The 18,007-nt window shown below is 47.4% G+C and overlaps 1 protein-coding gene across 3 annotated transcripts in view; it reads right to left on the minus strand.

Moving 5' to 3' along the window:
• The window catches only part of E2F3 (E2F transcription factor 3), a 75,818-nt gene extending 58,682 nt beyond the window's left edge, over nucleotides 1-17,136 (minus strand). Inside the window, exon 1 of one of the 3 annotated variants that reach the window (XM_045199561.3) lies at nucleotides 16,590-17,136. In XM_045199561.3, coding sequence (XP_045055496.2) covers nucleotides 16,590-16,985 — 396 coding nt within the window. In that variant the 5' untranslated portion in view covers nucleotides 16,986-17,136. Of the gene's footprint in view, nucleotides 1-15,414; nucleotides 16,162-16,589 lie in introns of those variants that run through there. The other 2 variants (XM_024565460.3, XM_024565461.4) reach the window with 2 other exon arrangements.
• Between the last annotated feature and the right edge of the window lie 871 nt (nucleotides 17,137-18,007).

Raw genomic sequence — 18,007 nt, forward strand, 5'->3', positions numbered from 1 at the left:
ACGGACAATGTTCAAGGTCAAAATGTTAAAATTTTGAAGCCAGAAGTAGAAAATATGGACTATCATTATAATTTGGGGATAGCCAAGGCTTTCGAAAACAACCACCAAATGCATAAACTGTAAAGATTGTAGTTTTATATTTTTAAAAAATGAGCAAAACTTTTGTAGAAAGATATACATCTCACAGATAAAATTAAAAGAAAAATAAGAAACCAGGAAAAAAACATTTACTTTACTACACATATACACCAGAGAAAGTCCAATACCTGTAACTCATTAAAAATTCCAATAACTCAATAAGAAAATTATAAACAGCCTTGTAACACTGACATAGGATTAAATGTACTAATCCATCTCATTCTGTGAAATGTGGACAATAATCATACCAAATTCTGTAAAATGAGGACAACAATCATAGTAGACTCACGGGGATGTGGAAGTTTAAAGCTCATATAATGTGCTTAAAACAATCCTGGCACATAAAAACTGTCAATCAATGTTAGCCAGTAACACAAAGAATAGTACTAGTGGTGGTATGAACAGTAGTTAAGTGTTAAAGAAACAAAAATAAAAATTAGGAAATACCATCCAGTATCACTAGCAAAACTGCAAAAAGACTAATGGAAAAGGTCCGAGAAAGCAGGCACTGGTGGCAGGAATAAGAATGGGTTCACCCTTTTTGGAGGACAACTTGGCCTTACCTGTGTGCTTCATGACAGAAATTCAATATACAGAAATCTAGCCTGCAGAAATACACATGTGCACACAAACATATGTATAAGGATAGTCAATGCAGCGCTGTTTATAATATCGACAGTTAAAATGAGAAACAACAATTAAATGGGAAAAGCTAACTGCATTCTGGCATCTCAATATCGCGGGTGGTAGTGCAGCTATTACCAAGCAGAATGAACATCAGTACAAAAATAGGTCTAATTCCTTGCTAAGTACAAACTGCAAGCCGCAATTTGCACTTTCGTATAAAATATTACGTTTGCAAATGGATATGAAAGGGGAGGCCAAGCTGTCATGGTAGTTAGCTCTAGGAAGGAAAGCAGAACTAGGAAGGAGTAAAGAGGGGTATTTTACATTTTACTCCATTAACATACATGCTTTGATTTCTTTAAATAATAAGCATGTACTAAAAATAAGTATTTCCTTAAAAAAAGGTGCTGTGACTGGTGTAGCTCAGTGGATTGAGTGCCGGGCCTGCGAACTGAAAAGTCACCTGTCACCCTTTCGATTCCCAGTCAGGGCACAAGCCTGGGTTGCAGGCCAGGTCCCCAGCTGGGGGTGTGCGAGAGGCAACGGATCTACGTGTCTCTCCCGCATTGATGTTTCTCTCTCTCTTCTCCCTCTCTTCTCCTCTCTCTAAAAATAAATAAATAAAATCTTAAAAAAAAAAAAAAAGGCAGCAAAGTCTGTGTTTCCTAACAGTCATCACTGGACCCCTGACTAAATGCCGGTGTCCATCACACTCTCATCCGCCAGAGGGACTGCCACCTCTGCAGGTGCGCTCCAGAGGTGCTGCCCCAGCGGGAGGAGACCGGCAGTCACTCAGCTCCTTTATTCTGACTCAGCTAAGGATCTTCTGACCAGGAACACAGGGCAACACCAATTTGTGCCACTGCCCGCTTGGCAGGTGTTATTTGTCCAGGTAAATTAATAAGTTCGCATTCCAGTTCACTGATCTTCAGAACTCTGATTCACACAAAAATAGTCCCCCGGAGCAATAAATCTGAGTTCCTAATCATGCAGAGTTGGGACCTATTTCTATTCCTATTGAAATCTCTTCTCTAAGGAGCAAAAATAGCGACCTACCTTATTTAAAATTGGTAGCCAACTCGAAGGCCATTTTAACAACATTATTCTTATGTTACAGCAAAGGAAAAGCAAGACTCAGAAGAGCTTACCACTTGGCAACCTGTCACCGTCAATGGTGACGATACATATCTAGAGCCATCTTAACAAATATTTATAAAGCCCAACTATGTGGACAGCATGGCTCTATTCCAATTCCCCTGACTCCTCAAGGCAGAGGGAAGGCTCACTCTCTGGTCTCCAAACCTGGTTTCGGAAAGGATGGCAGTAGCTGAGTCATGCTGGAAATCAAGAGGTGGTGCTCATGTAAGGGCCACACCTTGGTCACCCTCGCTATACAGCACAGCAAACTTGCAAAGTCAAGGACGTAGAAATGCTGATCCTCACCTTCTCGAGCATGGCAGGAAGCAAGAAATGAATACGCGTGCCTTACTTCCCCAACCTCTACAATGCGCAACGGCCACAAATGACAAACTTAAAACTGCCGCTATAACCAGAAGTTCTTCTGGCTGAAGGTGGACAGAAAGGAAAAGGAAATGCCCGCCATTGGAGAGAAGGGCATTTTTAGAAGAGAACCACCAAGACAAACCTAGGTCATAAAGCCTTATCATCTTTCACAAGCATTTTCAAAGCCTGTTGTCGAAGTGTTTGGGAATCCATCCCAAACACTCCCTTTAACAGGGTGGTAATTACTTAGCATTTGTAAACTGCAGATGGCTGTTACCTTGACCAGTTACTTAAAAAAGACCCAGGTCTGGGTTAGTGCAGAAGAATTTTTACCAATCTGATTAAGGTTCCCCCCCCCCCTCAATCTTCATGAAAAATCAGGTGACATCTATTTTTTTGAGTGTCTAAGTTCATTTAATTACATATAAATTTAATACAAGTTTTAAATAATCAGAACTTCTGATTCCATAATTTCGGTTACAATTTATACAATGGTTATTCACACCCATTCAAACTGTGGGGAGTCGAAAGCTCTTCACACAGAGAACTGTGGTATCTAGTCGATGATTTGATTGGTTTTTATGAATTGGGGGTAGGGGCAGAAACTGCAGCACATTTATCGAGTGGCCAGCCGCTCTGTGCCCAGCTCCAACCTGGATGCGTTCCACAGTCTCTCATTTCATTCCCTCCTTATGACATCTTTAAATACCCAAATGACCTAAGGAGAGCAGCCATTTCATTTGTACATCTGCCTAGCAATTTGATTATAGATGCAAAGATTTTTAATCGCGCTGGATAAGAGGATGATTAAGAGAGAAGGAATTAAAAGACGGAAAATAATTGTCGAACAAGCATGTCGAAGTCTCTGGAGAAAAGGGAGGGAAGTTTTCCTGTTTGCTAGATGACGAAAAGCCCACCGGCGGCGAAGCACTTGTACAATTATCGAGTTCTGTGCTGTGGCACACAGGACCCTCCCATTTCGAGGAGGGACTGCAGGCCCAGGCACCGCCAGCTTTGAACTATCTTCACACGCCAATTGGTGTGTGTGCTTTGTAAGTGCTACTGTTATTAGAATTGCACTGTGTGAGCGACACCTTCTTTGATGCACCATGTTTAACACTGCAGCCCAGTGAAGGCCATGGGCTTTCCTCAATCCTTTTTGAGAAAGTGTCTTTTCCCAAACAGTGGCTCTCAAACTTGGTGCATTGGAATGACCTAAGGGGCCCGTGAGACCCTCCGCTGGGGTCCCGCCCCAGAGTTCCTGACTCCATACATCTGGGGAATGGCCAGAAATTTTGCATTTCTAACAAGCTCCCACATGCTGCTGGTCTGAGCCCACCATATAAGAACCACTGTTGTAAAAAAACAGACCAGCATCCATCAAAGACAGAAACATCAACAAAAGAAAAAAGCAAACAAAATATAACCAGAGACATTGAAGTTAAGAACAATCTAATAACAGCCAGAGGGGAGTGGGGAGGGGACAGTGGGGAGAAGGGTTTTCAGGAACTACTATAAAGGACACATGGACAAAACCAAGGGGGAGGGTGGAAGCAAGGGAGGGAGGTGGGTTTGGTTGGGGTGGGGGGCAGTGGTGGGGAGAAAATGCAGACAACTGTAATTGAAAAACAATAAAACAATTTTAAAAAAATTAAAAAAAAAAAAAAGAAACAGGGTACTTAAACGGCAAAACCTTCATCAGTTACAACAGAAGCCACACAAAGGCAGGGAACTTTGTGCTGACACTGTTTCCTCAGCACCTACGACAGGGGCTGGCACATCCCAGGTGCCTCATACACATCTGCTACACAGGTCGAGTGGGTCAGGATGCCCCACGGCAGAGACCCGCCAGCATGGGGACAGACTAGCAGCAGCGAAGAAATGGCTGCTAACGCTGAACTACCCTGCACGGGAAGCTCAACTTCCTAATGATGACGGCAACAACAGCAATGATAGGATGACAGCATTTAGAAGTGTGTAGCACTGACCAGGGTGGGAGCCAGCACTTTACAGGCATTGTGGCATTTAATTTTCACAACCACCCTACGAGGTGGGAACCCTGATTACCCTCATTTAACGGATGAGAAAACAAGTTAGAGGGGAGGTGATGTGCCCCCATCATCATCTAGCCAAGGTGAAGCTGGGATCGACAGCCATGCTGGGATAGAAGGACTGAGTAGAAGGACTCCTTTAATTACCCAGTTGAGTAAGCGATAAATGCAAAACTTCCTTGGCCTGCCCTGAACCGCAGACTTTGACCCCTTCTCCAACTAACAGGGAAACCTTCTCCAGTGGCCTGTTCATAGAATTCGTGATCATAAAACAGACAGGGTGGGCTTCAGCGGGCTACAAAGAGCAGCTCTATCATCTAGGAAGAGTGGGATCAGTCAATCACAGCTTTGGGGGTTCCATGGTTAGGCATGCCAAGGGAAAAGGTCTAGTTCAGTTGTTCTCAATGGGAGGAGGGGTGCTTTTGACCCCAGGGGACACTTGGCAATGTCCAGAGGCAAATCTGATTGTCATCACTGGGGGTGCTACTGGCATCTAGTAAGTGAAGGCCAGGAATGCTCCTCAACATCTCACGATGCAAAGGGCAGCCCCCACTACAAAGAATATCTGACCAAAATGTCAATGGTGCGAAAACCCGGCTCTCCTTTCAAATCTCCTAAAGCCTCCTCTGTCAACCCCCACGCCCCCAACCCCCCCACCCCCGTTTGGATGCCTAAGACTTCCCCAAGCCACTGTCTTTCATCTTGTCTTAAGTTCCTGAAGAACAGGTTTCATCTCTCTTATCTCCTGATAAACTCCTTGAGGGTCAGAGCATCTTAGTCTCCTTTTAACCCCCAGAATACGGGAACAGCATTCTGCACAAAGCAGGTGTTAAAAAGTTCGCCCAATAGTCTCTTCTCCCTGAAGTGGGTGGAAATGCTGAAAACTTAGATTCAACTAACACTCAAAAGTTCTCTACCGTGGTGGGGGGCACACACTAGTTAGGAGCACATAGGACATTTTTTATAAACACTATCGCATTTAATTCTCCCAACCACTGGAGGAAACATGGACACTATTTTAGGTAATTACAGCTCACAGACGTAATTTGTAGAAGGTCACCGGCTGGTAAGTGACAGAGCATGTTTCTGGAGCCAGATCTTTAAGTCCTATGCTCCGTCCATACGCATCACCATGTCCCAGGGCTGAAAACTTCATCTCCTACAGCCTAGTCCCAGAATTAGGGTGTCTGAGATGTGAACAAGGAAAACCGCGACGTGAAAGGTCGGAAACTGTAACCACATTATTAGTGCGACCATCACCAATTTTGCTAGTCAATATAGCAACAAAATTAGTCAATTCAAAGAGCGCTACAAATAGGGTTAAACACAAGTTACATATTTAAAAATCAATTATAAAGATTGTTAGAATTTACATAGCTCTTTCCTTGAGAGCAGTACTCAGACTCTCACTTTTAAACTTTAATATGCTAAAGACTCAAGATTTTTTAAAATCAGCAAAGTCAGAGAGCATAGGACATAATGGCCAAAAGAGCCATCTTAGTTCGGACGTAATTATGCGCCCTTCCTGTATGCACAGCACTCTCCAGCTGGCTCTTTGCTTCGAGAGGCTGCAAACTGTGGGCTTTCTCGCAGCACACAGGAGGCAGGCAGCCTGGACCTGGAAGAGCATGTAATAAATAACATCTGATGGCTCATCTCTGGGTGCCCTGACAATATTGATCCCCAAAAGTCCACCTGATGAATCTGTCTCATTTTCATATCATAGAGGGAGAAGTGGAAATGATGAAAAGGTTTTTGTGGCACCACATTTTTTTTTTAAGCTACAGAGACCAGTGCTTGGCTTGTGATTGCTCATCCAGACTTCCACTGAAACCTGTATGCCAAAGCCACATTTCCACAGCTCAGACCTCGCCTTTTAGAAAGCCCGATGGCCTCTGGTGTCTCACACCCAACTCAGACCAAACTAACCATTCCCTCCACACAGCGCACACCCTGGCATACGAAAAGCTCAACCTCACCCATTCTTCCAGCCCCAGCAGTTAAAGGTCTTGGGAGCCAAAGGTGTACATTTCTTTTCTCCCTTAGCCCGTCCCTCACTTCCACCCTGCCTTTCCACGCTGTCACTACAGCTGTCCTGCTTCCAGACCCATCAAATCTATAGCACCCATCCTCTCAATGGGATGCCCTGGTTCTCCTCCCAGGGACATTTCTGGCTTTTTATCCACTCGGTAACCTGTACCAGGAAGGCCCAGACCTGACAGAATGAAAAGGCTTCCTATAATAGAGTAAAGTACACCCTTTGAGAGCAGGGTGTCCAGAATTATATATATATGGCGTTGGTACCTGGAACATAGCAACAGTGCTCACGTATACCTCCCGAGCTAAGATTCTTCACCCGTTGGGAACCCCTTCTTGTTTTACCTCCTTTGGGTTCTGGGTAACTCATTGCTGGATGGCTTGCCTTGGCAAAGACCTGGAAATCCAGATGCTGGCACCACAAGGGTGGATATGGGGCACCAGTGCACCCACCCAGAGTTATTCTGTCCAACTGAGGAAGCAGTTGAAATGAACAAATGCGCACCGATTCCGCAGGCAGATCCTGCATCACCTGGTCATTCCAGCTTCGAGAAGCCTTTGCTTGTGCTCCAGTACCTACAGCAGTAGCAGTGTTCCCCGAGTGTTCCAAAAGAAGACCGTAGTGCTTCTCTGACTGAGGATGGCAGAGGTGGAGCCTGGAAACGGCCACCTGGAACAAGTGCTACAGGCAATTCTTACTATCAGGTAAGCTGAGAAAACCAGCGGGTTATTTCTTTTGGACAGGTATCTTGGCTTCCTACTATGTAATTAATATAATTAGCAGAGAACACAGGGGATAAAAACCAGGAATAAGCTGAGACTTTGGAGCCAGGCTCCTAGGATTCCATTTCAGGGGACCCACTCAGCAGCGGAGGACTGAGCCAGCCCCTTAACCCCTCGGGGTCTGTTTCTTCTCCTGCAGAACAAGCATGGTCATAATACCCACTCCACAGGTTGTTATGTGGATAATGTGCTAATGTGCGTGAAGCACTTACTTCAGTGCCCTCCACACACACGGGCACTTGATAAACATTAGCTATTATCATCCAAGAGACCAGAGACTGCCGAGTGGCGGTGCTTAAGCCAAATCTGGCCTACAGACCTATTTTGTCTGGCTTTCACATTTTCCCTTCCAATCAAACCAACATCTAAACACTGGTAGATTTCTGGCACTTTAAGGTTGAAAGTCTGGCAACAAACGAGGCCTGCTTGCCCTCTGGCAGCAATGGCCTGGGACAGGGTCCCACGGCCCCCTTGTGATAGGAGATTTCTTCTTTGTTCAAGCACAACCTCCACACCTCTTACCCAACCCCTCCTCCCTAACCCCCACCATTCATGTCCTGCCTGGCCCTTACCGGAAGGCAGTATCTATTGCAGACCAATTTTACCAACAGAGCTAAAGTGAGGTCCTAGGGTTTCCTGCAGATTGCCTCTGGTCCAACTGGTCTCTGCTCGTGCTCACCTACTTTCCGCCTCCCTACCTTCACCTTACAATGTTTCCCTACCTCCCCAAGTGTCCCTCTCCACCTAGCTCGGTGGTTCCTGGGGTGTGCATTCAAATGATGTGGAGCACTTACAACCACCCATGTCTGGCCCTACCCAAAGATTCTAATTAGTCTGGGTGGGGCCCAAGTATTAATAACTTTTTTAATTGTCCAGGTGATTCAATGTGTACCCTGATGTGCTCTAAAATGTACGACCAGGGAGCCACGGCCACCCCATTCTCATAGCTCAGCTGGCACTTCCTGCTAAAACTGTGCAGCTGAACTCGAGGAGTCTTGCTTTGCTCCCGACTCCTGTTTAGTCTTACTTTGGAATCAGCTTGTGTTTAAAGCCTGTCTCCCCAAACAGACAGCAAACTCAAGAGTGGGCAGATCACACCTCATACTTCTTTGCGTCCTCGGCAGGACAACTAGGGCGCTACGCACACTGTAGGTATCTCTACTGTGATCTAATGAAAACGCCTCTACTTAAATATTTGAGAGAATACAATGCAGAAGGCATTGCAAGGACTACATGACGAAAACACCAGGCTGATTGCTCACAACTTGTAGGTTTGAAGGAGTAAGTCAAGAACACCAATGGTGAGGACACAAGGCAGACTAAGATGTGGTACAGGAAGGCAGTAATGTGAGGGAAGGCGGGGCCCAAGCCTTGGGGAATCAGGGAAGGCTCTGTGCAGGTTTCCTTGATGGGCCAGCGGGAAGGATGGCGCCCAGACAGGTAGAATGGGAGGAGAAAGAACTCATGTGCAAATGAATGCACCAGAAGGAACCCTCAGCCACCCCAACCACTGAGCCATGCCAGCATCCGCATTGGGAGGAGTGGGAAGCAAACTGTCAAAGACAAGATTTCACCTTACATCGAACACTAAAGAAAAGGCTGCAATCAACCCAAGTCACAGAAGCAGTCAGTGAAGGCTGCCATCCTGGCATCCTCCTGAAAGCCAGGCAGAAGGAAGGTGAGGGGGAAGGGGGAAGAACAGCCTGAACACAAAAAGCTAGAGAAGTGGGAGATGAGAATGGGAAAGGAGAGCCCAGAGACAGGTTCCCAATTTGGGAGAGGAAAACTGCCCTCCCCCAATGGGGTCTCCAGGGCTGCTGGGGCCCAGAGATATTAGACACCCTGATTTCTGCCATTCAGTCTTAAGCTAGTTTACTATACATAAATGAAATCATGTTAACAGTGTAATTAATATTAATAGTGCAACTGTATTAACACATTTAATCATAGAAATAAAGACTTTAGTCAAAACACTGTTACTGCTGAATAAGAAGTTTGTTCTTTTCCTCCTCCTACCAAGTCAATGAACAGCAGCTTATAAAGACATACAAGTATCTTAAAGAATATATTCGGACAAAATCGTCCATGACTCATTCCTCCCCATCACCACCATTTTTAGAAAGGTGGTAGGGGTTTCAGTGAGCACTAGGGCGAGGTCAGAAAATAACCCACCGAAGGTCGGCCCGACAGAGGGCTGTGAGGGAAGGGCAGTTCTACCACGTACCCACTGAACACACACATCACCCTCCCACGTGGCAGGCACTGGTGTAAGCACTGTACAATACAAACTCCCATCTTCCCAAGCCCACGGAGGCAGGTACAGTTATTTCCCCATTTTCCAGGTGAGGAAATTAAGACACACAGGGCAAGTGATTTGCCCGACACAAAGCTAAGTAAGCAGTGTCGGAATGAGAACTGGGCACTTGGGCTCCAGGGACCATTGTCTGACTCTTATATTCAGCCGGCATCCCACTTCACCTTTTTGGTGGAGGATGTAGGTCGTGAGTCTGTTCCTCCCCTAAGGGCTACCAGACCCAGAAAGACTCAGGTGTATGGGGCCACAGGGCTGCTGCTCTGGCCATATATTTTTAAAGCCTTAAAACATCAGGAATGGAAAGGGCAAAGCAGGGGTGATACATGTAGAGGGTTACATCCTATGACCCCAGTATCCAGAGCCACAACCTTCAGGACCCTGAGAACAAGCTGGGTAAAGCCTTTCTCGGCAGTCAGTCAAAAGCACACTGGAGGCACCAAAAGGATCTCCAGGGTAGCCAGGCAGGAGCTGGCTCAGAGGACCAAGGGCATTTAGTTCCTCTGCTCCCTGAAAGATGGACTCTATTCACCAAAAAATCTTCAGGGGAAACCAGTGTCACCAGTAAATTCAGTGCCCATCATTGCTACTTTACTGCTCGCTGGCTGTAAGACCCAATCTACATGTGGCACCTTCACGATTTGTGGCCTACAGACAAGCCATATATCCCTGCCCCTAATGAGTCGGTGAACTACAGCCACCTTGGATTATATTTCACTTTTAGGCATCAGGACTTGAAGTGATTCTATTTTTAAGCTTTCTCAGTTCCACAAGTAAAAGATGACATTTTAAGAAAATTAGTTCTGGCTTTTAGGGGATGGTGGCTGCCTCTGAAAGAGTTAACAGACCAGCCACTTGGTTTAACCAGAAATCTTGGGAGGGGGGGCGGAAGAGCACATAGTGTCACGTTGGTGGTCAGGGTCCAGGGCCCTCTGAAGACACAACACGCAGGATACGGATGGCCCAGGACACACCCTCCAATTCCAGAGCTACCCTGTGCCTCTCTCCCAAGGAAGTGTCAAAATCCTTTTAGGTTTTATTCTCTGTGAAGTGTATGTTTCATTATTTGAGCAAAGAAATGCCATTTCCACAGAAGACAATCAAATTTGCATATAAGTAATAAATCTTTAAAAAGACTACTATTATGTTACTCTTATAGTCAGTCATTCCTTCCATTTTAAAAAATTCCCTTGCATTTAACAACTAAAGAAGCTTCACTTATTTGGTATCTTTGAGAATGTTACTTTGAAAATTAACTGCTCAAAGGAAACTTGTTTGTGTACATTTTTTAAAAATGTAACTACTCCTGAAGGCAATCTAAAATGTATTCTACACATCTCAATGTTCACATGAGGGCGCATGAGACATAGTTAACTTTCTCTTGGTGAATGAGGCTGCTTCTAAGAATTCAAGTCCTCAATTTCAGTTCTGGCTCCGCCACTAGCTAGCTTGTGACCTTGGACAAGTAACTTAACTGCAGTGGGCCTTAATTTCCTCTCCTACAATACTGGGTCAGATGATGACTGTTTCTTTACAGCTCTCAAATGTTACAATCTGAAGACCATTGGTAATATCGATTATTGCCTATGTTAACCTAAATTATTGTTCTTAGGGACTGTCAAGTTATGAGAACGTTGCCTGCACACTAGAAATGGCCCCAGTCGGTACAGTAACTGAAAGCAGACTAAAGTCAATTGCTTGTATTCTTTTAATCCCCTTCTATTCCATCGCTGTCAGTTCTCACTGCTATCAACCTCCCACTGACATAAAACCCTGCCTTAGTTTACAAAGCTAAGTGTGGCCTGCTTCACTCAGGTTCTCTAATAAAGCAAAGTGCATGGGCTTTGTTGATAAAATCTGACAACCAGTGGGCTTCACTTCTTCTCATTGCAAGTTACACTGTAGACTATTGTGGCCACAATACTGACCCCCCAGTTAAGGGTGGGAGGAGAATGAGAATGCATTCCTTTAACTTATGCTTTGAGATTTAAAAGCACACTGCTTTGGGGGTACAAGGTTTGAAGCAAAAGTGAGAACAGAAGATAAACCAATTTCCTCCCTACTAAAGCAAAAACTATCCGCCTTAATCCTCTATATTAACCCCCACCCACGCCCTCCAAGTTTCCGGTCCCCATCTCAAGTGTTGCTTTTTTGTAGGGTCTGCTGTGTAACTTTTCTTTGTGTAAGATACATTTTCCAAGTCACTCTTTGAAGCCAAAGAGAAGATCAGAGTAGGAGGAAGGAGATACCATTAGTGGTTTCCCATAGTTACAACTTTCCCAGTTATCTTACCTTCTTTGGTTCCATGAAAATATGGATTAGTAGAAAAAAAAATGCTTCTTAGCAATTGTAAACATAGTCCCTGAAACACTATTTTAAGCTGCTAACAAGCATGAAAATATGCATTAAACCACATGCTTACTACCTCAAAGAAGTCAGGGAAGTTCTCTTTAAAAACTAAAATGAAACAGGTAATCTGGTAAGAACTGAAACCTACCTTCTTTGCCTGGGGTGGTTTCATGGGAATCTATGAGGGACTTAATTCAATAAGCGCAGGCAATTCATATTCACATATCCTAATTTAAGATGTCAGTAGAAAGTGGGTGGTTAAAAGGAATGGGAATTGGTTTAGCCTAGAAAGTGGATGTAAACTAGACATACACATGGAATATACAGAAATCACATTAAATTAGAAAAACAGCCTGAAAGTTAACTGAACACCTGACACTTTGCCAAATGGGTCCAAGTCCTTTCAACAGGGGTAAAGGTGTAGATGGTTTATCTATGGGGATGGCAATAAAGACTGAGGAGTTAAAAGAAAACTACTGCATTGTATCTCTGAGAAATGAGAATAAAAGCAACTTGTCCCCAGCCTTCCCATCTCCAGGTGTTGTTAGTCATGTCTAAGCTTCGAGTATTATTTTCTGTTTCAAGTTAACTTAACACAGCACATTAATCTCAGAACCTACGCTTCCAAGTATTATACAAGGTGATGATTTATAGAAAAACAAAAAAATCCTTTCCTGTTCGCAAGCTCGGGTTCTTTAGCTCACAGTGCCACATTTTAAGGGTGCTTTGTTTCAGAGGATGACTAGAGTGGCGCCCTTGGTACTGACTATGGCACTGAGCTATTTGTACTGCCCAAGTCTGGGCTGCATTACATTAAAACTTCCATTTTGGGGTGTGTAGTGACTACAAATTCTCTCCTGGCTTAAACTTAGCATCAACCATGTATCTCAGCAGACGCGAGATTATTGAGTACTGAACCACAAAAACCCAGCGTTTTTCTTCTTTTATACTTGCACAGGAAAAGAGACCCAACCATACCACCTATGGTTCCTCCAGTCTTACATGGAAACTTCAAGCTCACACGGGCTCTCTCCCAAGGTACAATCAGTGGGTTGCTATGACTGGATTACATTAAACTAGATGTAACAGGCTATTGTCTCTTCCATTAATAAAGCCCAAGTTCTCTAGAAGCAGAATAAAATAATTTCAGCTTCTTTTTAGAAAAGGCAGAAAATAACGAAGACTTGTTTGTTCCAGAAAATAGCACTTCTCTAGAAAATAGCACTTCTGTTGTAGAAAATAGCACTGGTTTCTCTAGAGCTCCTCCATTTCCAACAGTTTCCCAGCTAAAACGGAGTTTACTGCGTGTCTCTGACTTGGTGACAACTAGGAGTTCAGTTCTCTAAAAGCCACTAAGCACAGATGCACTCAAAAGTTGGTAGGTCCGTGGGTCATGAGTGGAGGGAAACTTCGGCAAAAAAGTGAGGACGAGTTGCTCTTTGTCACAAAATGAGCACCAGCTCAGGCCAGGGCAGTTCAACATCGCCATCTCTGTACAGGCCTGTCACACTGAAAGGCCCCTATTCTACCCAGTGCTAGGACAGCCATGTCTTACAGATTTAAAAGCCCATATTAATCAGGTATAAATAATTACATTTCACTCTAGAAAACTTTTAACCATTTTGTTCATATATGTAAACAAAGGGGCAGTTGTACACGTGGTCTTATACCTTCTCTAAGTTAAAAAGATAATATTTCTGCATACTCATGAGCTATTGAGCATCTACTATTTGCCAGGCACTGTGCTAAGTGTTACATGTGCATTATCGTATTTAAACCTTAAAAAAAAAAACCCTTAAAGTTAGTATTGTTAACTGTTCCTATTTAACAGAAGAGGAAATTGTTTTGAGACTTATTGGCCTAAGATCATACAACTTGTAAATGAGAGGCAATCAGCTGGAAAGAGAGCACTCATATATATTTTTTCTTGTTAAAAAAAAAAAAAGGGTAAAGAAGTTGCTCCTGGTTAAGTCCTCAGATGTTCTTGAGACAGAACATGGAATAAAGTGGTTCTGCAATTCTGGCCCCTGAACACAAGTTCTCAACCACTGCGTGGACACAAAGTGTTTAAACGGTCTCTTTATGCGGCCAGTCACTCAGCTATCCCCAAGTTGCGGGTCCTGCCCAGGGAAAGAATGGTCCATTAATTCCAAGCATTAAATAGAAGTCTAATGTAGGTTTGACAAGAACAAAGCAAATCAAACTTTATACTCAGGGCTCATGACTTTGGAATTATGTATGTTCTCATGGCAAGGAAGACCAAGTTTTGAAATAACTTGGAAGGTGGTGAGGGTAATTTTTTATACTTTAAAAACTTAAATACAATGAACTACATATAAGTTTGGCTAGACAGTTTTGCAGACCTGGCCCAACAAGCAGGCTAAGATTAAAAAAAAAAAATCAATCTGGTGGTCTTACAAATTCCTATTATCAAAACTCCCCTCCCATAAATCTGAATCCAATCCAAGAAGTATGTCAATAGCTGGTTGTTTAAGATTAGGCTTATGATATAGTAACAGAACTGTGTAGAAGGAAAATATGCTTAAAATATGTCCAAGCATGTTTAGGTCAAATCAGTAATAGTATTTAATGCTAATATAAGCATGGAATATTCCTGTGACTGAGAACCCAGAAGACGGGTACTCTATGTGTTAAATGGGTACTTGTACCGTTTCCCCCCTGCTGGCAGGCCCTAGTCACTAAAAAAACCAAAACCCAGAAAACCAATCACCTTCTTTCAGAATATATCACACATCCCTAGCAAGTATCTCTGGGGCTGTAAAGCATTTAAGATCCGACAAGGGAAGAAATTGGGAAGAGTAAGGAAATAAAATTTTTCTTTATTCCAAAATCCATCTCATTCTCAAAGTAATGCTTATGCGCTGACTTGCTTAAAGACCCCTCCAAATCTTGACCCTCCAAAAAATAAACCCATTCGGAGCTGAGACAAGGTGAGGTCAACGACTGGTGTTGTCAACGAACCATTTATCTAACTGAGTCTGGTTCATTTCTAGCCTCGTGGTGGCCAAGCCTGACCACGAGGGTGAAGACAGGAGGCATGGAGGAAGGGAATGAAGGAGAGAAAAGGAGAAGGGGGAGGGGGGGGAGACGGACCGCCGGGCCACAATTCTAGTACCAACAAAAAGAGAAGCCGCATACTGACCTAAATCATCTCTCAAAGGCGCTTTATAAATTACAGGGACAAAGGGAGGGGGTGGCGGGTGGCCTGGGAATCCTACGGACACCCAACCCTCTGACCCGCCCCCTCCCCCTCCAGCACAAGGGAAGGAAGACAGAAAACAGAGCTCAACTCGGCCATTGGCGAGAAGCCCCCTCCGGTTTTCAATTGCCCATCCACAGGCCCCCTAGGAAAAAAATACACGTAAACAGCAAACCAACCCCCTGGGGCGGACACTCGAGCCCAGAGGTCCCCAGAACCGGAGGCCGGGCATTTACTTAGTTAGATTTTTCTTGCTTACTCATTTCCCTCAAGCACCCAACCCCCCGTTCCCACTCCAAAATCCCGCTCAACCGCCTACCCTCTCGGTTCCAGCCCCCAACAGAACCCGGTGCCCCCGTGGCGGTAGCAGCCCCCGCGCGGTCCCGGTCACTAACCTGCTGCTGTAAGGGCATTTCCGAAACCAGCCTGGCTCCGGGGGAGGTGGGGGGCCGGCTGGAGAGGGGCCCGGAGGGCCGAGCAGACCAGCGGCGCCGGCAGAGAGCGGGCGTCCCGGGGGGGCGGGTAGGAAGCGGAGAGGGAGGGTGGCCGTGCGGGTGCGAGGGCGCCGGGACCGTCCCAAGCCAGGGAGCCGGCGAGCAGAAGGAAGTGGGTGCCCCCTCTCCCCTCCAGCGCCCCCTCCCGCCGCTGCCTCCTCCCCAGTCACAGGCGCGTCCTCCGCGCACGTGTGCGAAACGTCACCGGCGGGTCCCGGGGAGAGGGACAGACCCGGGCTGCGGGACGGGAACGCGGCTGCACCCGCCCTCCGTCGCCTAGGGGCGGGGAGGGGGACAGGGCGGGGAAGGAAGGGGTAAGGGGAGAGGCGGGTCAAGGGCAGGCCCGGGGCCCGGCGAGGAAGGCCCGGGCGCTCGGGCCACGCGGGCGCCGCCGCCGCCACCACTGCCAGGATGCACCCAGGCCGGAGCGTCCTCTGGCTAGCCCCTCACCCCAAGACACCCCACGCCCCAGCCTGCACCCGCCTGCCAGCTCCACCGCTTCCCCCAACATACCCCCCTCCGGTGTCCCCAGCCCCTTTTGTTGCCCGGAGTTACAGAACCCAAAATGTGACAAGCGGAGCCCCGCAGAACCTCTGCGCTCCCAGCACGCCGTAGGGACCCCGGGCAGCCAACCTGCCTCCGAGGCCGGCGACCAGCCCAATTGTCCCCCGGTTTCCACCCCCCAGAGTCCCCCACTCCCCAGTTCACTACTCCCTCCTCCACCCCCTTCTCCATCCGGGGCGTGACCCCATCCTACGCCCGAGAAAGAGGAAGCTTCGAGTTGGAGGGGAGGGGAGAGTGGGGGTAGGGAAAAGTGTAGGAAAAGAAGTGGGGGGTCACAAAAAGTTTCGGAGTGTCAAATGTGGTTCGCGCCAAGGAGATCCCCACCGCCCCGCACTCCTTGCGGAACCCCCCGACCCCACCGGCGCTGAGGGGAGCGCACAAGTCTAACAATAAACCCTCGTTGGAGGGGCAGCCCCGAGGCCCACTGCGCTCGGCCTTCGCTTTCCCGGGACAGCCCGCAGCGCACCCACCCCCCGCCTGGGCTGGAGACGGTGGGAACAGGAGGGCATTACCGGAGGGCCGCCACCGCCGCTGCCGCCGCGTCCTAGCGCTGGTGCCTGCTGCAGCAGCCCGGCTCTGCTGGAGGGTCCGTGCGGCGTGGTGTAGAGGAGGCTGCCGGTGGTCTGCTCCACGCCGGGGGCACTGGGGAGGATGGGGCCGGCGGCGACGGCGCCGCTTTGGAGGGAGGAGGAACAGGAGGTGGTGGAAGTGTTCGTGGTGAGGATCTGGATGTACGCGCCCGGGGCGGCGGCAGCAGCGGCGGCGGTGGCGGCGGGGAAGCCGGGGCTGGCTAGCAGTGCCCTTTTGTCCATGGAGGCTGCAGCAGCGGCGGCGACGACAGTCGCCCCCTCCCCACCCCCGGCGGTCACCAGGTACTGCTCCAGGGCGGGCTGGATCCCCCTTCTCATCTCTCGCTCCTGCTCTTTTTATTGCTACGATATATTAATGTATTTTTTCAATTTCTTTATTATTTGCAGTCGGAGTTTCCAAGTCTCTCCTCCTTCTCTCCTCCCCGCCCGGCGTTTCCGAGCCCCTTCTCTCTCTTTTCTTTTTATTTTTCGGCACCGCACCGGCCCCGGGGGCCAAAAATAATCGGGGCTCTGGAGAGAGGAGGGTCCCGGCCGCACGGATATCGGGCCCCGAGGGGGGATGGAGGCGTCGGGGGCGGCCGATGCAACGGATTGCGAGGCGGCGGCGGCAGCCCGGGTGCTGCGGCCGGCAGCTGAAAAATGGCTCCAGGAAGCTGCTGCTGACAATGAATGAAGGGATACGGTTTACGCGCCAAGGTCCTCCCGCGAAACTCAGATTTCCCGCCGGCTTTTCAAACCATATTTGCATGTCCCCGCCCCTCAACCCGCTGAGGGCCGTTCCCACAGCCCATTGGGCCTCTATCTCCTTACTTCAGTCCCAATCGTAGAGCACAATCACGACTTCATGGTTTCTATTGGCTCCCGTGCATCACGGTTCCCCGGGCGACGTGGGTTCATTTGCATAGACCGCCTTGATTGGCTAGGGGAGAGCAGGGTTTTTTAGAAGGTGGAGCAAAGTTTTGCCTTCTCTCCCACGGAAGACCACGCCTGGTACAGGGTCCGCCCCAGTCCCCGCCCGCCAGCCGGATGGGCGCTGCTGACCTGGGCAGGGACTCGGCGCCCCGCAGACTCAGTGTGGATCTAATCTAGAGCGCAAGTTTCGCTTTTGGAAATTGTCAAGGTGACTAAGGAGACATCTTCGGGAACTCCCTTTCCTTTGACCAGTTAGTGTAATAGAAGAACAACCGGAGCTTTTCCCAAGTATGTGCCAAAGGCAAGTTGGACCATGCGGACGATGCCTGGCAGGTGGAAACTGAGCCCTTTAAAACATGGGTTTCTCTCTTCCTGAATCCAACCGACGCCGGGGCGAGAGCTGATCCGGAGGCCGAGACTGATAGAAG

The sequence above is a fragment of the Desmodus rotundus genome, chromosome 3 (assembly GCF_022682495.2).
Source record: "Desmodus rotundus isolate HL8 chromosome 3, HLdesRot8A.1, whole genome shotgun sequence".
In the NCBI taxonomy this organism is placed as follows: Eukaryota; Metazoa; Chordata; class Mammalia; order Chiroptera; family Phyllostomidae; genus Desmodus; species Desmodus rotundus.